The following is a 27,311-nucleotide window of genomic DNA, read 5'->3' as shown; positions in this document are numbered from 1 at the left end:
CAAAGGAGCTGCTTCGGTAAAGCTAACCGCTTCTGTTCGTGCATGTGTGTGTATTATATTATATATTACCCACTTGGGTAAGACTTCTCCCATTATAAATCTGCAGGTTGCTTCATCGCTAGCACTGATTTTTAAAATTAAAGGCTTCCACTAGCGGTTCAAGCCTTAGACACATGGCAAACCTTCCCCCCGACCCCGCAGCAACCTATTTTCCTACCGTGTCACCTGCTCCCCATACCGGGCTGCGGCAGTTCTTCAGACAACCTGGGATATGGATTCGCTGACAAGAAACGCTGAACTCTGTTGAATGACCCCTGCTAAGCTCCCGACCAAATTCAAGCTGTGCACTACATCAAAGTCCAAAACTTCACTTAAAAAGAAAATGAAAAAAAGAGGTTAAAAAAAAGAACTTCAGCAGAGAATGAGGTTTGGGTTTTTTTGTTTTGCTTTGTTTTGTTTTCCTTCTTTCTGTAGTGGGAGGGGGCATGAGGCAAGAGTTCTGGTTCTGAAGTACACAACAGCAAACTTCCAACATGAAGAGATTGTCGAGGGGAGAGACATTGGTGTGTTGTATTGCTCTGCTTTCCCTCCTCCCCCCCACCTAGTCCCCTGCCCCGGACACCCTGCAGAGTGAGAATACAATGAAACTGGTTTGTATTTATAGATATTTTACAAGGTTAAATAAGAACAACAATAATAATAATAAAAAATTGAACACTAAAATGAACAGGTTGGTTGGTTTGTTGGTTGTTTTTTTTTTCCTCTTTTTAATTTTCTTTCCAAATGTGACCAGTGTTGCTGAGCAAGACTCAAATTACTGGTGATTTTTCCCGTGTAGCTGGCTGCTTGGTACCGGTTCAGGTGGAGTTGGAGGCTGATGCTGTAGCTACACTATTGGTCTGAACTCGTTCTCCTGCGTTAACATCTGCAAACGACAGGTGAGAGGAAGGAAAGAGAAAAACAACCAGTATTACCTCCAAAATACAGACACCTTTGGAACAACAGTTACGACACTATCTGCACAGGGAAACCCCCAACTCCCACCGAGGTGCTGTTTGGTTAGTATGCTCTCCTGACTTCAGGGGGTGCAGATACAACAGTTCGGTCCAGGAAGAGGGTGGGAAGATGGTCTTCGAGCAGGACAAAGGCACCTTCAAGGGCTGAGGGTGGCAGGCTGGCACATGAAAACCCAGCTGGGCTCTAGCAGATTTTGCAGGATGTAACATTGCTCATGCAGCAGTAACTCCCCCATGGCACATTCCAGTACCTCTAACTGAAGACAAAGCACCGTAGCACTGCCAAAGCTAACCTATCAAGCATCCACGGCCACTACAAGGTTTCACATTGGTGCTGAAGCTTCATATTGTTAGGCCTTCTTGTAACAAAAGTGTCTGTTAATTGTGTGAATGAGCGCAGACAATGAATGCGACAAGCCTGCTTCCCTGGCAGTAACAGCTTGTGTGTTAATGTGTAATTCCTGCACTTGTTGCCTCAAAAAAACGTCTTTCAAGTCTGCTGCTTTATTCTGTGTTGCTCAACCAAAGTTGGATCTGCCACCCTCTGAACTGCTGGAGCAGATTAACATCAAGGCCTGAAGCCAGTAACGAGGTTTACGCAAGCATACGACACTGTTAAAGGATCAGGTCTCTGCAGTAAACAGTCTCCAACACCTTTCTCTTCTCCATGAGAAGAGTGCTTCACAGAGAGGGAAGTCACAGGATTACGGGCACACATCAAAGTACATTCCAAGAAAACACAGGTTTTGCAAAGAAATACCAAAAGGAAATTAACCGCAACTGTGTTTTCATAGGCCACATACATCAGGTATTTTCTCTAAAAAAACCTGTTCTTAGTATTAGAGGAATTGGTAGGGAAAAAAAACGTACCAACTTCATCTGGAACCATCCTACGCAGTATCTAATTAGCACAGTCACAAAAAGGAAAGCGGATGAATGGCTAAACACAACAAATACAGGATTGGAAAAATTTACTATGGGAGGTTTTCTACAAGAGACCATCGTTCATTTCTCCCACTGAATCTAAGTAAGGTTAACTGCAAAGCTATCAATACTGCAACAGGAAAAAAAAATGAAAAACTTATTATGTCAGTACAGAAGAGGGCAGGCTGGGCAAACAGTGCCTTCGAAAGACATGGGGAAAAAGGCTTATAAAAAGAAAGAATAGATTTACTGACCTCAGACTGAAGGGCAGTATGACTAGCATAAATAATAGACATGACGAAATACAGCCGGTGGGGGTGCAGTAACCTTCTCCAGCACAGAAGAGCTTGGGAGGCAATGCAGCTGGGCAATGCTCTACAGTCACCTGTTAACACAACCCCCCCTCCTCTCCTGCCACATTGACCTGATCATAGTTGCCAGTTCAGCCACATACAAAGGCAACAAAATGAATGAGAGTCTAGAGATGGGCAGAACTCGCTGAGTGACAGATTAACGTACACAGCCACTGGCAACAAAAATAGGAAATCAAACAAACAGCAGCATCCAGGAATACAAGGGACAAATGGGAAGAGAGGATGATGCCTATTTGGAAAGAAAATGCTGTGAGCAGCATGTGGGCAGAAAGGAAAATCCTCCTGTGGGCACAGGATGCCAGATCACTGCTCTGCAAGTTTCCCATTCCTTTCCTCTCACCCCAAATTAATTGCAACCCCTCCCTCATGAAGGAGTGACCACCGTGGTGGAAAAAAAAAAAGTTTGTGCAGTTAAAAGTACCAAGGCAGGAGGACAACCGTACCAATGTTATTTGTAAAGCTAGCCTTGCAGGTGAGAGATGCCCTTCTATGTGGAGAATTACCCTGAAGGAGCAATTCCCAAATCCCACATGCACGCAGACCAACAATGACCATGGAAATCAAAAATGACCCAGCCACACAAGTAATAGTTTCCACACTTTAAAATGTCACAGTGCCTGTTCTAGACTAATTTTCAGGTATGGATAAACTTAAGTTAATGCAACATCTGCCGTGCCTGATGCAAGCTGTCCAGCTGGATTCTGTATTGCTGGCAAAGGATTTCTCCGTGTATGTGTACAAAAAGTGCTTGTATTTCATTTGCTGAGATGAAATGTGCCTTTTGATCTCCTATTCCTGAAGACAGCAGAGGCTGAAATTGTTATCATTATATTGCTACTAAGCAGAGATAAAGAAAAAAGAGGAGAGGATGGAGCTACTTCACATAACATGTAACATATGCTCCTTTTCTATCATCACTCTAATGGGGGAGTTCCTGAGAAATATATACACCACATGTTAAAAAGGAAATAAAACATGTGACGCAGACCAGGACCATTTACACAGGGCTTTTCACAACAATATATAGAAGTCCACCCAGGCTGGGACAGAGTGCAGAGCCTGCTTAAGGCTGTACTGGCTGCAAAGCTGCAAGAAAATGCAGTATTTTGATATTCCTGCTTGTTCTTTGACCCTGCATCGGCAGGACATTTGGGCAACAAAGAGGGGCTTGTTCCAGCATCTCTTTGCTGAAGCGTCAGAAAAAAAGCACAACTGGAGGATGAGGGCCTCTAGACATTCACTTACTCCTCCTCACCATGAGAAATCAGTATTTGGGCATAAGAGAAGAAAATCTAGGTGTTCCGCAATGTTGCTACACATCTGCTTTGCAAAGAAGCGGCCCCTGCCACTTTGGAAGCCCTGCTGGGGAGTGAAGCTAGGAGCTGACATGAGGCTTTCTTATACGGGGCAGGTATGTGGCTTGAGGTCAGGGCAGCCTCTTTGCCCGAACTACCCACCTGATACCTCTCTGCCTGTGTGGGCAAAGAAACTACATTAGGGCTGAAGCATCAGCCACTTCCAAAACTTTTTCCAAACAGAGGGCAAAAGTATCTCTCATCAATGTAGAGCACCTCCTCCAATTCAGCTTTTCCCTCTGAAGAATGCCTCAGCTTTCTTGGAGGGCACGTGACACTCCTTAGAAATCTCCCGGAAAGGAAAGGCAGGGCTACAGTTCAGAGAAAGACAGATGCCAACTCAGTCTGAAAAAGCCCATTAGCACTAATGACAGCATTAGTTGGTTGTATTTGTAATGTTGACAGACTCTGCTGCTCATCCGCAAAGATACCAAAACAAAACTACCACCAGCCTGGAAGCCCTCACAGGACAGCTGAGGAGACAAGTGGAAGGAAGAGAAAAGCCTGGTTTTCCTCTTGTGCCTGCCTATGGATGTAGAAATCCTGGGCTCAGAGCAAAACTGACAAGCCTGAAATGTGCAAGTTTTACTCCTCTGTCACAGACTTATCCCTGTGCTAAGCTTGCAGAAGCCTCAGCAAATTGCTTGCCCCTCTTCTCCTGGTTAAGGGATTAAAGTTTTCCAAAATTCCTTCACTGGGAATACCATAAATGCAGTAAATCTTATTTTACAGAGTACTGGGGTCTTTTTCAACTGCCACATGTTGGCAGGTAACATCAGCTCTAATCTGTTTTGTTGTTGAAAGTTCAAGCACACCATCGCTTCTGGGATTACAGGGGATCAACACAGCAGGATGCCCAAGACAACGACCCCAGCATCCCTGCTGGCACAACTCCCCTGCAGATGGCAATTATGCTCTTCCCTTCTTAATGCTGACTAACAGAGAGGTAACTACTGCTGCTGGCTGGCTGACGCAGGAAGAAAAACATGCAGTCACACAAGCAGATATGCTTTCAGCTTGGTGTGCATGCTTCCCTCTCAGATGCTGTGGCTGCATGGCTATGAAACCATCATCCTCCTCCTCTAGCTAAATCAAGTCAGCATCCACATGAATAAAGCTGCACTGGCATTTTTAATCAATGGCCAGCATAATTCACAGAAAGCTAGCGTACCATTCCAAGCAGGGCAAACAACTCCCATCTTCCTTTTCCTCCATTTTACTTTAGACATGCCACTAATGTCACTGAGAATTTCTCATAAATGTTTAAGTGCATTTACTAACGCCAATGCAGGAAGGCTTCGTGCTCCCACTGCAAAGCCAGATTCCATTAGGACAGTGAGTCCAGCTTTATGCCTCAAGGGAAGAGGAAATTTACAACAAATACATTATTTTAACACTGAAAAGTTACCTGCAATAATTCCTCTGCATTTAAGATCATTATTTCAGGATTACTGTTGCATTGGGCTGTTGAAATCATGACTGTGAATTTATCAGTTAATAAAAATTACTCATTTTCAATAACTGTTAAAAATGCAGACGTGTGTCACATTGGTTAGCACAAAGGGCTAGTATTGCTGGCTTGAAGAAACCTGCACTGTTAATGCGATGTTGAAAAGCCAATCTTTCCATCTCTTAATGCCACGCCACTGCTAAGTCTTCTGGCAAACGCTATTTTGCTAAACTTTGGACAAATAGATGTCATTTTTCTATTTATTCTCTAACTATGACCCTGCCTTGGTGCATGATAAGCAGCAGTGCTTTACACCTCATCAAAAAGCTGATATTCTGACATGGCTGCATACCAACATGACAGCTATGAAAACGGAGTAACTGTCTGCAAGTAGCTAAGAAGAGCCCATCCGGATTATCTACAGTGATGAACTAGTATGCTGCATTTCCTTGTATGTGCACCTATGCCTCAAGCTTACAGAGTAGGTAACTATGCTGGATGTAACAGCACACCCTTGAACTTCTGTATCAATTCTGCTTCCTAGAGGGAGACAAGAGTTACACACTAATAATGCGGATTACAGTTACACATAACTTGCTTTGCCCTTTGAATTGCCTTGAAAACTACATTTTGTAGCACCACCACCACTCAAAAAAGTAGGTTCTGGACTTGTACTGCCGAGTCACACAAGCAAACATTTTGCAGAAAAGCCTCCTGCCTTATCAGGCTGCCCTGGCTTAAATGTGAGAGTTGCTCTCATGCTGCTTTAGCAGTCACTCAAGAACATTAAATTTCCTGCTCCGAGATGTGCAGGTGGGATACAGAAAGAATGGACCCGTCCTATGAAAATCTCTTGTTAAGTGTAGCACGAGCATACAAAGCACAACAGATTAACATAACCTCATACAGGACCTAATCCTAAAAACCACAACTCTGCACTGCCTATTCTGAGAAGCTCATGTGAGTAAAACTACAAACCAGCTGTCCTGCAGAAACCCAGAGATGCGTGTTGCCCAATACTGAACTTAATTTCACAATTTCTTTCCAAGCTGCAGGGATTTTTTGTTTGTTTGTTTTTGAACTATGAATAAGAGGCCCTATCCCAACTCAGTACAGTGCTTGCAAACGGGAAGTTTAAAAATCTTGACATTAGTAAGGTGGGGTTGGTTTTGGTTTTCCTTTCAGTATACTTCACATTTAGGACTCAGCCTAACGTGTTTTCTCTGCATGACCTCTTGGAAAGTGCTGGGTGAAAGCAGACTTTTTAACTCCATTAATTCCTCACAACTTGTATGTTGTCAAAGAGGACTCAAAAGGCATGAAAGGGACAAAGTGAAACAGTATTTTTCAGAAGGGCTTAAAATAATTTTCCATGTTTGTATTTTGTAGTTTTTCAATCACTTTTACTACTTTATCTGCTTTTTTCCTCACTTGTTGAGCAACAGATGCACATAAAAGGGAAACAGACAACATGACTATTTGCAAAATACTGCCAAGTGTATGAAACAAACATACTAAATCTGAAAATAGCAACTTTACTTTCTCCTAAATTCAGAGCACGTAAACTGTACAGGCTGTAGCTTTTATCTACTGCTACTACATTTTCAGAGGGAAGCCTCTTTCAAACCTGGGTGCATTTGTCTGTCCTGGAGTATGAAAATGCTTTCTATACAGCACTGGCTGAACCAAGTGTATCAGGTATCAGGTAACTGTCCTGTACATCAACCTGCAAACGCTTTCCTGCATGTTTTAAGAATACCTTTTTAATTAGGGCTTCTCTTTATCAGCTATCTTACACTGAGTAGGCACCCTGCACTGCAAGAGGGGGTCACTGCCCTTGTCAAATGGGACTGGTGTGCACGCAGCATACGTCTGTAAGCACACCCATTTTGCAGCCTGCCTTTGGTTGCCCAAGCCCTGAGACAGCCGGCAGCTGTGCTGACTCAGGGCTGACTCAGAGGAAGAGTGCCATGTACTGAATCACCTCTGCCACATCCTGCAGCACCTGGGGTTTTCTCTGGGAGTCTCCCAATTGATATTACCCAGCTTTTAAGCTTTCACTGGAAACAGAACACAATAGGGAGTGGCTACAGGCCAACAGTGAGCTTTTAAAAGGTTTCTGACAGAAACCTGAGAGGGGAAAAGAGAAATTCACTTAGTGCTGGCCAAAACCCAAAACCATCTGCCTCGTGCCCGAAGATGGCACAAGTGAACTCATTAAGAAACAACTGCAACTACTTAGATTAGGTAGGGAGCACACTGACTGAACTCCTCTAACCAGACTTTTAAGCACTATTGCCTTTGGGGAAAAATCCTCTTCATCCATGCTCCATGGAAGCCATGTGTACTGAAGCTAGCTGTTTCTTCTCTTCCTAGGCATCACAAACTCATGCTCCAAGTCAGTATTAATTTCAGGCTGAGAGCTCAGAAATTAGGTGCAAACCAATCCCCAAGGCTGAGCGAGAGGCACCAACACACTGAACAGTGGAGTCAAAGTGCCCTGGGTTAGGATTTAGGTTGGTGACCACAGCTAGCACCCAAATGACCACGTACCAAGAGCAAGTTTCAGGTGATGCTGGAATTAACCCTTCCTCCCTGTTCACCCCAAGGACTGAGGTGGCTCATGGACCACAGCAGAGGGAAGGTGCCTGGGCAGGGGGAGCGAGGGTGGGGAGGAGGCAGGCAGGCAGACGTTCTCACCTGAGGCCGCTGCAGCATTTGTAGGGGTTGAAGCAGCTGCTTGGTTCCGGGCATGAGCAGGGATGAGGATCGAAGCCAGAGATGGGTTACTTGACAGTTCTGGAGGGGAGGTGGAACAAACAGAGTTAGCTTATCGTCCATGAAGAGCCCCACATGCAGGCTCAGCTCCTCAAGTTTACCCCCCATAACAGCAACCTTGGGTGAAATGCATGCCCTTACAGCCAAAGGTCACGCTACATTTCTTCTTTGCCAACCAGTGAGAGGAAAACACAGCCATATTTGGCAAGGCAGTCTCCAGAGCAAGACTGTCAAAACTACTGGTAGTGGTGCAAAGGAATTATTTCCTAGAGAAAGACAGTGGCTTGGGAGTTAGCAAAGCAGCAGCCAAGCCTGTTCCTTATCAACAGCATGACAACAGTTTCCTTCTGAGCACTGGAAGGATTCCCATCACAAACCCATTTGCAATCAGTCTCAGGGAGAAGGCTGATAACAGTGGTGCTGCTTTGGGCACTGGTTCAGCAAGCAAGCAGCTGACACAGTTGCTCCAAGAGCTTCAGGGATTCAGTTCTTTGCTCACTCAAGCACCACTTTCTCAAGGACCTAGGAACCCAAGACCAATCTCTCACAGCAGTCTCCTTGAGTAAGGTCAAGAAGAGATGACATCTCCCTTAAAAGCACAGGGAGAGGCAAAGGGAATTGGTCTGATGGGCAATTTAAATGAACAACAAAATGATGCAACCATTCTTTCTGAAGACATTAACCAAGGAAAAAATACGCATGTCTTTTACACTCTAATATAGTTGCAGTGTGTATCATAATGAGAAATAGGCATCTTACAGACACAACTGTGGGAGGATTAAGGGCAACACATTGCCAACAAATTACAATCTTCTGGCACCCTTTCAAGGGACTCTAGTACCTCACAGAAGGTGAGACTGAGCCGAGACAAGACAGGTCCTGTCTGTTTCAGAAACAGGAGTGACTGATTGTCTCGTAAGAAAGCAACATCCAGTGAAAAGGATGTGAACAGTCACCTTATGGAAGGAGACTGATGACTTTTGGAGCTCCAGGAGGTCATCTGGAGGAGAAACGAGAATGGACAGCTTTTTACATAAGACCTCCAGATAGCAAGGGTTGAACAGAAACCAGTCCAAATCATGCCATGGTCTCAGTAAAGTGGTTTTGTACACAGCCTTAAATTATTTCAGCTCGTTTTTATTGTTTGTTTTAACACAAGCGTTAAACTTTGGGCTTAAAAGGATCAGTGGTCTACTCGCCAATTTTTTTTCTCCATTAAGTTACATTGAGTTTCTTTCCTGCTGGGAAGGTAAGATGCAGAAGACTCGCACATGCTTACAAGACTCTTATTACTACACATTTTGAGACTGCCTTTCAGCACTTAGGAACACAGCTCCATCTAGAACCAAACAGAAGTTGCTACATTACCTGCAACCCATCCAACCTATCCTGCAATCCTCCATTCCGGTCTAAGCAGACCTAGCTGGTCCTTCTAGAAAGCCTCAATACTCATAGCAGTTGTACAAATACTAATCCTCAAATTCATGTGGGAATAATTCACAACTCATATATTCATAATTCAGAATTTATAAGTCTCAATTTTAAACAGAAAAATAAACTGAAGAAACATGAATCCTCAAGTGTTTCAAAGCTGAACACCAGTGACAAACCCATCCTTTAATACTATCTGGGATATCAGCTGCTCCATGCTAGAAAATGTTGCTCCTTTAGTATTTCTTCCAAAGCTGTTTCTCAAATCTGTTATTATTATCTGCTGTTTACCTCACTCTTTTGAAAGTTTCTATCATCCCCCCATTATTTTCTGCTTAAAGAACTTGCAGAGAGACCATAAGACTGATCTTGTCCCTCTTCTCAAACCCCACATTATCCTTCTTGGTATGAAGTTTCTTAAATTCAGCATGCTTTGAATGTCTTGATACTTCACTTAGAAGAGCCCATCAATTCAGACAAGAAATAAAGTAAATTGAACTCTTGGCTGAAGTTCAATAGCAGCTTTGCTTGAGAACTTGTCTGAATTTTTGTTTTACCATATTTTTGCAGCAGTCCCATCTGTAAGGATGAGAGATGTCAATAATGAGGAAAAAGCTTGACCTGTGGTATCTGCAGCCTACGAAGCATTGAGACCCTCTATTCTCAGTGATTTCCAACACAGTATTTGGACAAGCCATTGAACCATAGCCTGCCTATCTAAATCAAACTTGCAATTCAAGGTTGGGTTAACTACAACCAATAGTGCTGCAAGAAGGTATTGTGATCGCAGCCATCCAGACAAAGTCTTCAGTACTGTGATGCAAATAGAGGAGTTATCCCAGTTAATTTTTGAGAGCCTACTCCCATTCACATCAGCTGGGAGAACACGTTTGGCTTTCTTGCTCAAATTATGACATCTGCAGTCAGTTTACATCTCCAATAAGGTGCAGGAATGAAAGTGTCCAGTTTTACTAGAACACCAGACCATCTTCATTCCCTGAATACAGGAAAATGTTGGTGCTGGGAAACACTGCAGTGTTCTTTTCCAGTATTGTTATGTTTGATATACCAACACTCCCAGAATCCCCTGGAAAAGTTATTCTTATATGATGTTTGCTTTTTGACAATAACAAACTTTCATGTAACTTAAGTCATTCCAGCAGTTTCTCTGCAACCTAGACAGTGCTGGAAGCAGCACAAGTTTAATCATTTTCCTTTCTTCCCCCACCCACATACCCTGAGCAGAAATACTCTAAAAAAACCCTAGATGGCACTCAAATGGTCACACTGAGGATTTCATGTCACATTGAAACAGTTTGGTTAGAAATATCTATCTTTTTTAAAGGTCACGAGACAGGCTCATTGAAAAAAACAAAAAAACAACACAAAACAAAACCACAAAATCCACACACTTAAACAAAAAAGTAATTTGTCGTTGAAAAGCATGATAACCATTCCTAAGTGCCAAATCACAGAAGAATTTTACAGTCTTTATGGCCAACATAGAATGACAGGAACATTTGTGACCCTGCACAGTCACCAACATTTTACAAGAAGTTTTAGGAAATGGAAGTCATTTCACAGATTGTTTGAAAATTCATCTTCTAAGAGAAAAACTGCCTTCTGTGCTTTCTGTCTTGCAGGTCTAGCAGCCACTGAACTGCAGTTCCGTGGCTAGTGGAGATATCTCCTTGACTAAAAAAATTTTTTCAAACCCCATTTAGCGTATAACATTTGTTTAAATTCTAAGAGAATCTTACAGGCAAACCAATAAGAATTATCATGATTAAGATTAGACAGATTTCATCTCTATAATAAAGTAAGCACCCACATGCCCCACAACTACTGCTGGCAGCCAAAGACCATGATCTTTATCTTCCATATGCTTTCGCTGCTTTTTTTCTAGACTCTATTTGAGCAGCATCAGTGCCCAGATCAGCAGATTCAGTATGACGCTTAAGTCCTTTCTGAAAATCAATCCAACGCACTAGTGGTCAGATTTATATTGTTATTTCTAATAGTTTTGCCTTCAGTCCTTCTGCAGCTACCTCTTACTTCGTGGGTTTCAGGCAACTGGATATAGCCAAATCAAACACTCCTTCGAAAACTTAATATTGTCTGTTGAAAACAAATGTCATTCAAAACAAAAGGATATCTTTCATTACTTTTTAAATTACCACAGATGACAACATGAGTCATCACCTGATTTCCAATGACCTGATCGATTTCCCAGTGGGGATTTCTGCTCTGGACTAGCCAATCTGACAGGGCCTTGCACAGGCTGGCCAAAGAGCAAGGACTGCACAGTGGTCACAGTAGGAGCAAAAGCTTCTTGGGTATCTTGAGATCATAATCAGGATTGCTGCTACATGAGACTCACTGCTGCACATTTACGAATTACAAAGGTCTTAAAAATCACTACTCTAAACAATGTGTATATTTATTTTAAAAAACTCTGGTTATTTTTTTGAGCTTGGCTGGTCACCTGCAACAGAGCTTACTTCCAAACGTGTTAAAGACCAGCCTCTGTCATGCCTTCCCTTTTTAGATGGTAAAACTGGCACCTCCCAATGACAGAAACTTGCTTTTCTGAATCTTAAGGAAATCGCTCCACTGGACTTTATTTCTCTTGCCAGTCCCATGAGTCACTGTGCAAGGGGAGAGCACATCAGCTCCTTAAGACAGCAAAAGAGGAGCTTTAAATTTGTTTGAGCCTCAGGGTAGCTTACCCAGCAGTTTCCACACTATCTGGGGGAAAACCAGGGACACACCCTCAATATGTACATTTATTTTTCCCCTAAGGATTTTTAAGAAGACTCACTATAGAGCTTTCCAACCCTTTTTTAAAATCCTTGTTTTCATGTAGTAGATAGGCCCAATCTTAACATCACTAGGAAACAATTAATAAAAAATGCTTTCAAAAAGAACAGGGGTGAAGCTGTATTAAGATACTGGGATCAAAACTACCTTGGCTACTGAAAGTGGCCTTAGAGTGGGAAGAAAAGGCAATTCATGAGTACTGTAACAAGGAAGGACCTCTAACGTAACTACTAAATTCATAACAACACATGTAGAAACCAGCACAGAGGACAATGCGCTGGAAGCACAAGCTATTTTCTTGAATACTTTAATGTGTCGATGCTTTGGAAATGTTTCAGTATATTCAATATACTTACCTTCTGCAAGGCAACCACTCAAAGCAAGTTAAAAGTTTATTTCCAGGCAGCTTAAAATACTACTTTGTACAGACACAAAGCCTCGCCTCCTGCCTTTTTTTTTTTTTTTAAATAAAAGGGCTCCACGTGTTGAGGGAGAGGGCTCTGTTTCACATTTTGGCAGATGGGCACTAAAGAATATGAAATATGCACTAAAGAATTTGAAAAATTACATTGATGCTAACTGAGCCAAAAAGGTGTTTCAGACTTTAAACAGAAAATGCACAAACATCTTGCTCAAAGGGTGAGAAATGGCAGCTAATCACTTAAAAAAAGCAGCTCCAAAATTAATTACTAGCATATTTGTATGCCATACTTCTCACATTCTCTGTCTTGGCAGGCAAAACTGTTCTAGGGAGGATATCAGTTTTACATTTCTGACTTCTGTGGAAAAAAAAAGAATACATGAATGGTTTTAAAATTTGATACCAGTCTGGCTCCGAATAAGAAAGTTAGTTGTCCGTCATTTTTACAGTTTCCAAATGTCTGAGTCAATATAATGCCAGATGAACTGTACAGCACATAAAATCTGGACACTAAAGCCTCCGTATTTATGTCACATCCAGAACCAAAAGGAGCTGTAACACTACAAATGTCCCTGCCAAACCTAATATGCATTACTCCTTGCTATGGTGTTTCAAGTATGAAGGAGCAGGATCATCTCCAAAACAATAATCTAATCTCCACGGCCCACTGACTGTGATATTTCACACAAAACCATCAGCTAAGTTGCAGACATTGAACTGCAAACGTAAGCCTTCTTCACACAATCTAACAGTAACAACACTTGGTACCCTGCACAAAATTTGAATTGAATGCACCAGGCATCTGAAAATCCTGTAACCAGTTTCTCCAAGACCCTTTCCTCTCTTTTGAAATAGACAGCTGGTTATACAAGTGCTTAATAACCTTAGTTCTGCTCAGAGACCTTCACTTTTCAGGAAGCGACATCTGCATTACAATGAACATTTATTCCAGCGCTTCTTCCTAAAGAAGGGATCCTTCAAAGCTCACAGGCTACCTTGAGTGGTGAAATTGAAGAGTGCAGGTTTCTCTCGCCCATTTGGTAACTTGACATTTGGGTCCCGTAGTTCATCGAAGAAAGAGTGCGCACAGGCCTCCAGGGGAGTCAGGCGGGCAGTGGGGGTGTACTCCAACAGACGGCTACATAGCGCAATTGCTTCTGGTGGAGTGCGGGGCCGGAAGACCTAAAAAAAAAAAAAAAAAAAAGAGAAACAGGTTGTCTGGATATGTTTATCTTCTTTGCTGACCAGAAGCAAGTCAGAGCAATTAAACCTCTCATTGCCCAACAAGCTGGAACAAACTCGTCGTTTGCGCTAATCAAAGTCCTCCAGTAAGCATGGGAAAATCCAGTTCCTGGGGTTGAGAAAGGGTTAATTGCAATGTCTTGCACTAGAGTGAAGGTGCAATGCCAGCAAGAGACTTCATGAGAGCGCACTCAGAAAAACAACTTCAAGAATGAAGGGAAAACTCATTCAAAAATCATGACAAACACACACAAGTGCTACCAGCCATGCATATGGGATGGAGTGAAGGTGCAGAGGAGGGTTCAAATGAGCAGGATTCACTGAATGTAAAAATTGAATAAGGCCCCGCTACAGTTCTGGGTTGTATTTTTTTTGGTTTGGGGTTTCTGTTTGTTTGTTTGTTTGTTTTCTTTTTTTTTTTTGTCTAGTGAATGAAGTCTTACTAACATGGACTTTTGCAGGCAGGCAGGTCAGATTGTTGCTATGGAGGCTGCTGTTCAACTTTGGAGAACAACAAGGAAATCCTGGGTGGGGTGCAGGAAATGTCTAGCTCTAATTTACAAGTTACTGCTTCTGTGACCTTATTCTGGCAAGTCAATCCCATAAGTTTATTGGGATAACTCCTGCACATTTGGTATTTGTAAGGACAGCTGAAAATTGCGTCAAGAGAATCAACTATTTTACTCTAACAGATTTTTACCTGGAGTGATTACAAAAAGGAGTTCTTCACTGCAGCTTTGTTTTAAACCTCTAAGAGCTGTTCTAACCACCACTTAATCACACCCCCATCCTCCCTTCTCATTACATCAGAAGCAAAATATGAGCTAATCATGTACATGACCTGGATGGCCTCCTCAAGCACTTGTCTCGCTAGGTTGCAGGTGATACGCAGACTGGGGAAAAGGGAATGGGGAGGGTGCGAGCGTTAAGTTCTGATGCTAGCATTTTTGGTAAAAATTGAGCTAATCCAAAATGCTTTTGCACAAGCACAGGTGAACCCAAGCCACACAGCACCAATGAACAAAAAAATAAAAATAAAAAAAATCAGTGCATGACATGCTAACTAATCGCAGATGAGGAACTTGCACAGGCACTCCTTAAGTAGGTTTTAAACCAAAGACTTATATGCTCTCTTGAATGAGACTCAGATACAAATGCCAAGCTCTTTGGGGACTGAAATCGTATCCCCTTGGTGCCTAGCTGGCTCAGGAGCACCCAGGTTCGCTGCAGTGTGTGCACTAACTCGTGTGGCAGGGAATCCTGACTCAGGAAGTCGAAGAGCCAGGTACTGAAAGAGCAGAATTTATTTCTACTACCAGGCTATTACAAAACAAACCAAAGAAGTTTTCGCACGAGGCCTACGATGACAAAAATAAAGGCTTTAGCTCAACACCGCTGGCAGAGAACTTCTGCTGACCACCGTACTGTGAATATACAGTCACCCAGAGGGGCAGCAGAAGCTCCTAAGTGCCCGCTGCCTGCAGAGCTCGGCTTGCTGACCACAGTGCACACTGCATGCAGGTTATCGCTCCCAAGTCACAGCCTGACCAGAACAAAATATAAGATTACCTATAATTAATAACAACAAAAAAAAGCTCTTTTTTTTTAATCCCTTGGTAAGCAGCACAAATGAGTATGTCTTGAGGTAAATCCACAGAAGTGAAGCTGCTTGGTATTTAACACGAGGTAAAACTACTGACATCTCCCTTGTGCACCTTCGCACAGGATTGATTTACCACAGCTTGAAACTGAAGTACTTCACTCTTAGTTGTGTTTTCTCCTCAGGGCAACTCACATATCAGCTACTATACAGATTTGAAAAAGAAAAAAAATTTTTTTTTTTTCCTTAAGTTAAAGAAAACAAGCCTTTATCTTGAGCAAATCAGTGGGCAGACAGTCACAAATCAGCTATCTTTAAAAGGAGTGCTCTTATTGAAATTTCTTATCTGAAATGCTTCATTTTGAAGTCAGTGAAACCCTACAATCCATTTTCTAAACCCTACTGAGAACTGCTCAGCCTGCCTTTGGATCTGAAATTAGTTCTAGGGATAGGCAGTTCCCAGAGTCTTCTCTAACTGCTTCAGACCAGGTTGGGGGGGGGGGAAATCAGAAGGCCTCACACAGCCTCCCTCTGCAACAAGTGGTGACTAACGCATGAGGTGAGCTACAGGCCTGTGCCCATCTCATCTCTATCGCCTTGTGTCACAACATTTGCCTGGCTGCTGCCTCAAGGATGGGGTTCGAACTCAAATACTCCACTTGTAGTATTTCCCTCCTTTTTTTCAAGGCTAGGCCTAGTAATTTGAAAAAATGTTTAAGTACATACCCGTACTCCTGAGGTGAAATGTCCTGTTCCTGACGAGTCCTAAAGATGATAATGCAGTGAAATAATCCAAACAGGGGGAGTCAATCCAAAAGAGAATAGTCCAGCAAGGAAAAATATAGCCAATATTATAAGAAATCCATGGTGTGGGGGACATAGAAAATGTTTATACAATTAGAAACTTTAAACATCAGTCTCCATAGCAGCAAGTCTAACTTCACCACAGTGTATGCCAAAAAAATCGATTGTGCAATGGTGAGGCATAGTACAGAAACATTTCTATATTAAATTTATGTTCCAATGCCAGTGCATTTACTAAAAAAATAAAAAAAAATTGAAATCAAAACTCTAACTCGAACTAAAAGGGTAATTGAAATTCCCAAAGAATTTTCAGTCCTTGGTCCTGGATATAAATGTCCACAGACAATGGGGCCATATTAGTTCATCTCCAAAGGTGCATCCCACTTGTCAATTTGTCCCAGAGACACAATGTAAACTTTTGGGTGATTTTGGTTTTTTTAAAAAAAAAAAAAAAAACCCCAAACCCCTAGCAATTTATAATTTGTGCTGAAGAGAAAGTAAAAATCTGAGATCTGTACTTTGAATTTGGATGCTTTTAATTTTGTGTGAGCTATGAGTGCCTCAGGCCGCCGCGGATTATTCTCCATTTTGGATTGACTTCCCCTACCACTGGATTTTGTTTGCTGGCGTTATCTCTTTAGGATTCTTCAGGAACTGGACGTATCACCTCAGGAGTGCGGGTATGGTCAGAATTTCTCTCTATTGCGGGTTTATTCCCCCTCATACCTGTCGCACCCATTACTTAAGAAATTTTTTCCCCTCAATTTGTCCCCTCCCCACCTCCCTTTCGAGTAACACCCTAAGTAATAAAAGCGAAAACCCCTGCAGTCTTTTAGCTCTTCCCATTCAACACAGTTCCACCGGGAAAACTGCCCAATTCGCCCACTGAGAACTACACGAGTGGCTGCCGCCTGCGGCAACGGGTATGCCAGCACTTCCATGCCACAGGGTGCCAACACCAAGGCAATGCTGAGCCGGTGCCCCGTGGTGGGAAGGGGTGAGAGGACAGATGGACAGTGGGACTCATGAGCTGTGAAGCCCCTTGCATATAAGACTTTTTTTGGTCTCTGTAGTTCTCAGTGAGGGAATTGATTTAGTAAATAATCCGCGGATTATTTTTAGTCTGCGGACTAAAATTTAGTGCACGGACTAAAATCCGGCCCATCGGAGCAAAGTCTGTCTCGGTCTAAAATACATCTGGGTGAAAGCAAAAGAAAAAAAATTAAAGAAAGAAAAAAGGAGAAAGGAAAACTAAAGGAAAAAAAGCTAAGTGCACAAAGTGTTTGGGCGGACTAACATTTAGTATGCAGACTAAATATGGCCGGGCAAAAGGCACAGCAAGTCCACAAACAAAAAAACAAAAATAAAACACTGACAGGAACTTTTAAAGCAATCAAATACTACCCCACCGGCGCAGCAATTCATTTTTCTAAAATGAAACAAGACCTTGTGTAAGGCTATTTGTCCACAGGAGGGACCGAAGGCTCAAGTTTTCATTTTAAAAAATGAACCTGTTTTGGAGATAAACAAATGCAAAAAAAAAAGAAGAGGCTTTACATACAATATTTTTCAAGGAAAATTTGCACTTGCATAACTCAAAACCTCTTGTTTCTGCAAAGCAAATGAATTTCAGGCTGAAACCCAGGTCACTGTTTTTTTGTTGCTGTTTGTTTGTTTTAAAATTTTATTTTGGATGAGTTACAAAAATCTCTGAATGATCATGTCAAATGGAAATGCTGACTGATCCAAAGCCACAGCTTTTGGTACTTCCCCTCCCCCCCCTTCAGATCCCAATAAAGCTATACCTCACCAAAAAGCTGAGGGACCAGTGCAAGTTCTTTCTTTGTTCAGGCATGCTGGTGATGGTCAAATGCTGACAGACTGTAACAGCTAGACAGCAAGGCCAGACACACACCTCTCTCCTTCCTAAGTTATGCTGCTACCAATGTGGTTTTTTTTATGCCACTCCCCCTTCATTTTTCTGGAATAACTTCCTTCTTCAACATTTGAAAAACGATTGCCAGGCTAAAATGTCCCAGTGCACTATGTGGCTCTCATCCCCAAGCGACTTCAATTTAGATGAAGTCTTTGTGCACTAGCAGAGCGCTCACATTTTTATCTCAGTAATTCGGAATAGTTCCTACCAGTGTAGACGAGTTCACGGCCTTTCTGATTTTTTTTTTTTTTTTTTTGCACACATGGAAATTTGAAAGAAAGAGGATGGGAAGCACAGGATTCTCCCGTTTCACTTCACTCACATCAACACTCAGCTCTCAAATAAAACCACATGGGGCAAGAGCTAAGTATTGTTTTAACAGAATGGTTGCTCTGACTTTCAGTTCATTGACATTCTTCAAATGGACTTTCCATGCACAACACAGAGCTCCATCATCTTGGTCTAATTAAGCCCCAAAGCCAAAGCTTCACAATGTTACACCAAGGTGCTCTTCTAGCCAGCGTGTATTAAAAGACATTACTTCATGCCATCAACCACTGTGCGTTTTGCATGCAGATTGTGAACACCGCTTGCGTGCTGTGCTCCCTAAGAGAGCAGAGCCTTATGAAAATGACATCTGTTGCTAACGCATCAAGTTTGTGACACCACGGTTAAAAATTTCCTCACCAGCTTCAGCAAATCATATGCTTTGCCAAGAACCACCCACACTACTGATTCAGGCTGACAGTCTGTGCACATCTCCTTTTGGTTTGTAAGCACATTTTTGATGGCACATGAACATTAGGTAAGAGGGAAAGCTCCTCCCTTCAACCAAAAGCTTGTATTGTTTACAAGGAAGTCATCAGATGTAGGACAGGACCCTCAAATCAACTTTCTAAAAATGCAATCACAATACAATGACCAGGACTTTACAACATGAAGCGGTATTTCGATCATGCAAGTTTAATGTAATAAGGCTTACAATAAACATGACATGTTGATAAACACAAAAGGAGAGGGAAGAGACACCTGCAAGACCACAATGGATATACACTGAGCTCTACCTGACACAAAGAAACCCAAAGCTGCGGCTGAAACTCTACCCTCGGGACCAATCTTATTCCAAGGGCCCGAGAGTTTCAGAACGGGATTTCTGAAATACGCCATCCAGCTATTTTGAAGTGCATAGAACTCATGTAATACAAATGAAGGTTAAAAAAGTCCAGGGAAGGGGCACGGGTGTCAGAACTTACTTCAAAATACATACAAGCCCCTCAACTTCCTTATCTGTTTAAATCCCCCTATGTTTTCTAAAAAACAGCTCAGAAATCGTAAACGCCTGATTAGTCAAGAATCCCTGTCAGATGGCACTTACACAGATAGGAGAATATGAAAAAAAGGCAGAAGGGTTAAGTGGCTTACAAATGAGCCAACCCAGAACTGGGAACAGGACCAGGAACCTGTCTCCAAAGCTACTTCTCGTTGAGACCACACACTTGTTACTGGGCTCCTTCCATTGAGCACCCGGTGGAGACAGAACGAGCTAGTGTTTACTACCCAGTGCATGTGCTCTGCTTCTATCAAGCTCCAAAGAAAAACAACAAAGCTAAGCAGAACAGCTCCCCTTCTTCTCACAGAGAACCCCCAAAAATATACCTCTGGAAGTACTCTCACCCTCAATGGGACAGCCGCTATGAACAGCCTAGACAGATGTGTTGCAATGGGACAGCTAAACAGACAGTACACTCCAGAAGACATGTTAAACTTAGCACTTGATTTCTCTAGTTGCACTGATGCAAATCATGTCCCAACATCACATTAGTGCTTGCTCACTTACTGTTCAGCAGTACTTTCTTTACTGCATACAAATTGGGCAGAGGCAGGGTAATTTACCACCCGACAAACCTGGCTTCTTTTCTCAGGCTTTAGATGGTGATAAGAGATTTATACTGTCAAAAATCATTGTTCCTACAAAAGGAGCTGGAAAACATGAACTCGCCAGAAAAACTTGTGGGTTTTTTTTTTTTTTTTTCTCCTTTAAGTTAGTCTCCAGCAGAGCTGTTTTCACTCATTTCTTGGAAAGTCATTAGACACCAAGTGAAAAACAGAACTGTATTCTTCAGAAAGAGGTCAGGGCACAGTTTCACAACAGGCACAAATCCCCTCCAGTTCACGCTGGAAAAGACAGTTGTGCCCTTCTCCTAGCCATGCAGGTCTGCCCTGTTCCTTTGTCCCAACACTTGCAGTTGGGGCTGAATAGTCAGCCAGGTAAGAAAGGTGATCCAAATTATGAACATTCACGTTATTCAAGAGGTTTCTGCTACTCTAACAAACAACAATGCAGAAGGGAGGCATCAGGAATATGCAGGTGGGAGGTGGAGAACTGACTCCACTCCATGATGATCTTAGGCCAATTATGAAACTGCACCCAAAGAAACATCTCATCTCCACTGTATCTTTGTAGATCTACAAAAGATCAGACCCCAGTCTCAGAAAGAAGAGTCTACATTTTTCAGCTTAAATTCAAATGTAAGTCCACTTAAGATTTCTGACAAAAGAATTCTCCCTTTCTTTTGTCATCAGTTATAATTACAAATGACAAAACAAGCTGTCTATTTATCCATTTTACTGTTTGGTATTCTTCCTCAAATCTACAGTATGAGCAGTCACTTTGGAAGCATTACAAGCAAAACAATCTGCTTAAAAACCAGACAAGAACCAGGAGAGCAGGAGTAGGACAGGATAAAGACATGAAACTGATTCTGGAGGGTGGAAAAACATGCTCATGAGAAGGACCAGACTCCTTATGTCCCAGTCCCAGAGTGTGGGCAAGATGACAGGACTGCCTGCTACAAGAACAAAAAAATTTAACATTCAAGGTAAAGTCATTAGTATGGTAAAATGTATACAAAGAATGCACACATACACTCACAGGATACAGAGACTAAAATATTTGCCAAGTATTTTATAATATTAGGAGAAATTATTTTATAATATAGGCAGAAATATGGATCCTAAAGTCAATATCCAAAACTACTCTATAATACAACCAACTGTGGTTCTGCACAACTTCAGCTGCAGCCAGGAGTGGCCAACTGTTTGGCAAAGTGCCAGAAGTGATGAGCTAGAGCCTGTTTTTCAGTTTCACCTTAGACACTTTTCCTCTGCTATAATAATTTGGTTTGAAGACACACAGAAGAGAGCCCTGTACAGTATAAATAATAATAATAAAAAAAAGGAAATGCTTACAAGGTTGGGAGGGACCCTGCCCTAATCTGCTGCAACTTTGTGATGGCAACGTCCCACAGAGAGAAGTCCTCACATGTTAATCCACAAGAGTGCACTGCAGAAGGGCAGAGATACTCAAAACCAGTCTAGACATGACAGTTCTTCTCTCTTTCCTTCTCAACACTGGCTTGGAAATTGTGATTCAGACACCAGCTAGCTATATATTTGGGGATGGTGAATGAAGCCATTCTTTTAAGCACACTCAAATTTATCTCACCAACTATATTTAAAAAGTGCTTGTGTGTGTGAACAATCTTGCAAGTATCTTCAGAACAGGAGAAACAAAGGCCACTAAACTACAGCACACTGAAGAGATGCACTGTCTATTTTAAAGAGCTGCCTGCAGTGAAAACTGCTTTCACGTCTGTACAATGGAGACAAGGCAGAGGTTACGATTTGACTTAAGAAAACAGCCCTTGCTGACGTAACCTGTTGTGTTGTTCTGCCATCACAAACCACGGGCATGCTTGTAGCTCAGTAGATAAGTCAGTTCATTATACTGCCATTACCAGCAAATGTGGAAGTATCCTTGGGTGGGGGAAAAAACCAAACAAGTCATCTGCCCCATGCAGAAGAGGCCTAAACTACATAATTATATTACCTTTACTACAGTCTTACTCAAATAAGATCCTTTACTAGCTGGATGCAAAGGGAAAGGCGGGCCATCCCATATGGACATTTTTCATATTTCTGGAAATAACAGCACTATCTTTGTTATTCATAATCCAAAGGATTTGAGATCTGAAGGTAGCATTTGAGTAATACTAGGACAAAGGGTAGCTGATATGGGGCCATGCAACGCCTATCTAACACAAGCTTATGAAGCATGCATTTAGACCTTTCATCAGGCATCCCACTGTCCCTGCCCCCTCCAAAAGGGCCGAAAAATTCAGAGAAAGCTAATCACCAAAGCTGAACTTCAACAGCCCTGGGATGTACAATCTCACACTTGATCCCAGAGTTTTCTTCTTGGATTTCCAGTCACAAAGAGTATAGTGTATATATACAGTATAGTATAGTCACATAGAAGCTCAGTCAGAAGAAGAGAAACAACTATAAACACCAGTAGCAGAGATCAGACTGCACTTCCAAGAAAGAAGCCTCAAGGAGCTGAACTGGCTGAAAGACACAAAGAAAGTTCTGGCCTAGTAAAAACAAAAGCAGCAAAGCCTCCAGAAAGGGCAGTAACTTTTATTTGATGAACTGATACAGCTGGAAAAAATGGGAGAGGTTTTCTGACCCAAGATAAACTTCAAGACATGATTGTGTGTCTAAAAGCCTCCCCATTTTTTTTTCTAACTGTATCAGTCAGTCAAAAGATATCCCCACCTCTGCAAAACCTTGCTTCTCTTGTAACTTATGCCACTTACTTGCAGACCAAGGCAGACAAGCACTAGGATCCACCTCCATAAATAAAAAATGTTCTATGCTAAGTGAAAAAGGGAGGTCTGTATAATAAAGAACAGCTACGTTACTAAATTAAACACCCCGGTATTCTGAAGAGGACACCCCTAAAAGAAGCAAAAACATCCCAGATTATTCCTTTTGGGGCTAGAGTGCCAGAGGAAAAGAGAGAAATCCTGTTTTGGAAGAACTGTTTGAAAGACTCTTGGAAAGTAGATTCTCTTTTCTTTTGCTAGCTAGGGACACACTGAACTCCCATCATCATCTGCTTCACGCACATAACTGGTATAAAGATACGCATGCGCTTGGGCAACACAGAACTATATTGGAGAGAAGAGAGAAGCCTCTATGTTTTTTATGAGAGATTCCAGCTCTTAAGTTACAAAAGTATTTCAATCTCAAATTGGCAAGAGATTGAAAAACCAGTTTTCACTGTGAACTTGCATTATTGCTCCAGCATAGAAAAACATTTGTGTCAGCTTACTTCTCTCCTAACCTATGAAGAAAGAGCCTTGTTAATTTGAGATCTCTTTCTTCACACTACTATATCACATTGAATACTGTATTCAGATGATACCAATCCATTTCGACCTAAAAGTCTAAGACACATCTGTGAAGGTAGACTTCAAATTTCATTAAAACTTGTGCTCAAAATTCCCATTTAAGCCTCAAACTGAATGACTCCAAGAAACAATATTCCTTCATGGACTCACCCTTCTTCAGTCTGAAACAACTTCTATGGTTCTTTAAAAAACCCAGAACCTATTTCATTCTGCTACAGCACCAGCCACCATTATTCTTTGCCTAGTAGGTAACAGCAAATGTAGGAGATCATACCACCACAGTGATTCTGAGTAGGAAAATAACCTATCTCTGCCTGCCAGGAATACCTAGAGAACAGATCAGACCCAGGTATATACAGCAGAAGTCTGCACCACACAATTTCAGATGCAATCTATAGGTACTACAGCTTCTAAATAAAATTCTTAATTGCCATATATACACAATTTTGCACACCAAGAAAGTTCCTGAAAACAAGAGGCAATCATGGACCTTACTTTTGTGTAGACTATTGGCCTGGAAACAACCAGTTCTAGACTGCAAAGAAGAAGTTAAACTTCTAGACAGTAGCTAAACATGCACCTTCACTGGGCACCTCTACTGCATGAAATGAACTCCAAGTAGGACCTACAAAACCCTCAACTTTGAAAAACACCGACGTTGTATTAAACACCACAGAGCAAAAATGAGAATGCCCTCATGTCAAAGAGCTTATAGCAGGCAGTGACTCTATTCTCAGTAACTGTCTCTCAAACATGCTGAAAACTAGCTGCCTGGAAGTTTTCAACACAGAAAAACTTGATTTCTGTCTGCTGTGGTTTCAACTATTCCACAAAAATAACAACCTTCTAACATCTGTAATCCTCAGTAATTCTTCATCTTAGACGGCAAAGCTTTGTGCTTTTGAGGCTGAAACTTGAAGTCCGAGTCCTACTGGCAACTACCTGTAGCACCCCAGTTACATACATAGTTTTAACAAAAAAAAAAAAATTGCACTTTCACTTCAGTCATTCCTTTTCCGCTCATTAGACAGCCAGAGTTAAGAAGGACCTGCTGGAGCAAGTCCAGAGGAGGGCCACGAAGACGGTCAGAGGGTTGGAGTACCTCCTGTACAAGGACAGGCTGAGAGAATTGGGGTTGTTCAGCCTGGAGAAGGCTCTGAGGAGACCTAATAGCAGCCTACCAGTACCTGAAGGGGGCTACAGGAGAGATAGGGAGGCACTCTGTATCAGGGAGTGTAGTGAGAGGACAAGGGGTAATGGGTATAAGCTGAAAGAGGGTAGATTTAGACTAGACATTAGGAAGAAATTTTTCACTGTGAGGGTGGTGAGGTACTGGAACAGGTTGCCCAGGGAAGCTGTGGATGCCCCATCCCTGGAGGTGTTCAAGGCCAGGCTGGATGAGGCTTTGAGCAACCTGGGCTAGTGGAGGGTGTCCCTGCCCATGGCAGAGGGGTTGGAACTAGGTGAGCTTTAAGGTCCTTTCCAACCCAAACCATTCCATGATTCTGTGATTCTAAGTGCTTTTTCTCTCACACTTTTCAATTCTAAAGATATAAAAGCTCCAAGAGGATACACATGCTCACTGCTTGACCATCAGATGTCACACCAATGCAGCTGGGTAAGGAAAACCAATTCTGCATAATACTACTTAAATCTTTCATGGCTCAATGTGCTCAAAATGTTGAAAGGATCTATAGAAGTAATAACATTGAGAGGATGAGCATCATTACCAACACCATGCCGGATAATCCATTTTGTTAATTTAACTTTTGTATAATACGAAATGCATAGATCTCATAAATTGTGTAACCCAATTGTAATAAACTGGTTTAAATGCCATTTTACACCCAGCTGATGTCAGGAAGAGTTGAGAATGAGAAGCTATGTTGCAAGCACAGCTCTCCAAAACTAATTGTGCCCTAACGGAGAACAGAGATTTGATCTTCTGGCAAGCTCCTCTCAATTCTTTGTAATTGACTTAGTTTCACTTGCAATCCTGTAGAACAACCAAAAACCCATTCATATAAATAGAATTAAGTCTCAAGTTTTTTCCTGAAGCTTCCATTTGCCAAAAGATCTCTGTTGTGGTCTAAAAGACCATCAAGTGCATACAGATGATTCTTAAAGACTATTCAGGCAGAAGATTAGTTCCATAGCTAGCTTAGATGCTTAACTCTGTGTCCTATGGTACATCTCTGCATTCCCATTCCACTGCATATTAATTTAACCTTCTCTAATCCAAACACTTTCACTGCAGGATTCAGAGTGACCCTAATACTCAGTGCTATAAGACTTCTGGACTTATTAAAGGGACTTTTACCATTACGCAATTTGAAACTGAAGAGACCACCCCCAGGGATTTAATTTGCCCTATTTTTTTCGGCTGTTATTTATATAAAATATATATATTAAAAAGACTTGCTGGATTTACTGACCTCTCATACTACTACAAATCACTTAACCAATGCACTGAAAGAAACTCTGATATGGAAATGCAAACCAGGGATTAATGGGGAAAAGGAGAATTCAAGTGGTGCATAACTCACTGGAGAATCTACCACAAAAACAGTGACTCACAGCACCTGGCCTGGCATGTACCTGTCAGGTACATGGCCTGCTATCAATTAGCTCAAATTAGTTTATCCAGAGTTTCTACCACCACAGAGCATTTGGTCCAAAAGCATCTGATCTGGACATGCGCTCAACGAGGAATGCAACTCTTCCACACATACACACTACTTTCTTAAGCAGAAGGAAACCTGAGCTGTTAACATATAATGAGAATATACTGAGACTATATCAGACATTTCTCAAGCAGCAAAAATAAAACGTTAACTACCCAGGCTCCAGTTGCTCAAGACTCACTATTTAACTTACTCCACACCCAAGAGGCTAATTAAATTATTGTTACTCTGTCCCAAGCCAAATATTCATCTTCCTTGGTATGTGGAAGACAGCTTGTGTGGCAATGTATTTGTTTCAGTACTATCAGTTTCCTCTTTGATCATAAAGGTTATGATATTGGCTGCATATACTGCAGTAGTATCTCCTTGTGAAAGCTAGATAACAAGAAATCTCAAGTAGTAACTCCAAGAAAAAACAACTCCCCCCCAACAGCAGACCCACAGGGGTACAAATACAGTATCTATGAGAGAACCAGTTAAGAAAGTGACTGTCAGCCCTCATTGTCACATTATGTAATAGCACTACGAAAGTGTCACACATCACTGGAACACTTTCTTGATTACAGGTGACTTTTGTGCTCATTGATTTACAGCATGACAAGATTTAGATATACCGTAATCTGCTATAAACACACACACCATTGTTTAAAAAAAACCCAAAACCCACTTGTAGGCAACCTCAAGAAAACCAAGACCAATAGATATTACAGTGCACTGCTTCAATAACTTCTTCTCCTTATCTACATCAAAAGTTACTGGGTCCACAGCTTAGTTAAAGGCACCCAGTTTAGACTGAAAGAAAAGCCACCAATCCACTGAACAAACTGAACTCATTGATTTTTTTTTTACTTTCAGCCCACATGTCTTTATTATTCAGTTCATATAGACTCACCTTAGTCCATGGATGTGCCTTAATCTGGGGGAATTTGAATTCAGTATAGTTTGGATTCATTTCTCTAATTTGCTCCCTTGTAGGCGTTCCCAGAACCTAGAAAGGAGAGAAAAAAAGGCAAATTGTTCAGATGTGCTTCACATTCATATGGACACAAAGAGCACAGGATAACCTATCCTATATAGAAACAACTTAACTGAAGTCAATCTGTCTAACTCAATAACTTAATATAGCGTTGAGAACAAAACAAAAAAACTTGTGCAGAACTTTTAAGTTGGAAGGGACCTCCCTCTCCTGGGATCTTCTGCGGGGGGTTTAAAGCAAGGTCA

At 41.8% G+C, this 27,311-nt stretch overlaps 1 protein-coding gene across 1 annotated transcript in view; it reads right to left on the bottom strand.

Moving 5' to 3' along the window:
- Positions 1-462: 462 nt before the first annotated feature.
- The window catches only part of GSK3B (glycogen synthase kinase 3 beta), a 63,212-nt gene continuing 36,363 nt past the window's right edge, over positions 463-27,311 (bottom strand). The window contains exons 6-9 of the mRNA XM_010073297.1: positions 26,983-27,078; positions 13,565-13,751; positions 7,820-7,918; positions 463-925 (exon numbers count right to left, since the gene is read on the bottom strand). Coding sequence (XP_010071599.1) covers positions 858-925; positions 7,820-7,918; positions 13,565-13,751; positions 26,983-27,078 — 450 coding nt within the window. The 3' untranslated portion in view covers positions 463-857. The remainder of the gene's footprint in view (positions 926-7,819; positions 7,919-13,564; positions 13,752-26,982; positions 27,079-27,311) is intronic.

Source organism: Pterocles gutturalis, unplaced genomic scaffold, assembly GCF_000699245.1.
Source record: "Pterocles gutturalis isolate BGI_N339 unplaced genomic scaffold, ASM69924v1 scaffold10912, whole genome shotgun sequence".
In the NCBI taxonomy this organism is placed as follows: Eukaryota; Metazoa; Chordata; class Aves; order Pterocliformes; family Pteroclidae; genus Pterocles; species Pterocles gutturalis.
The sequence above is the reverse complement of the archived record's forward strand: the minus strand, read 5'-3'. Positions and strand labels throughout refer to the sequence as shown.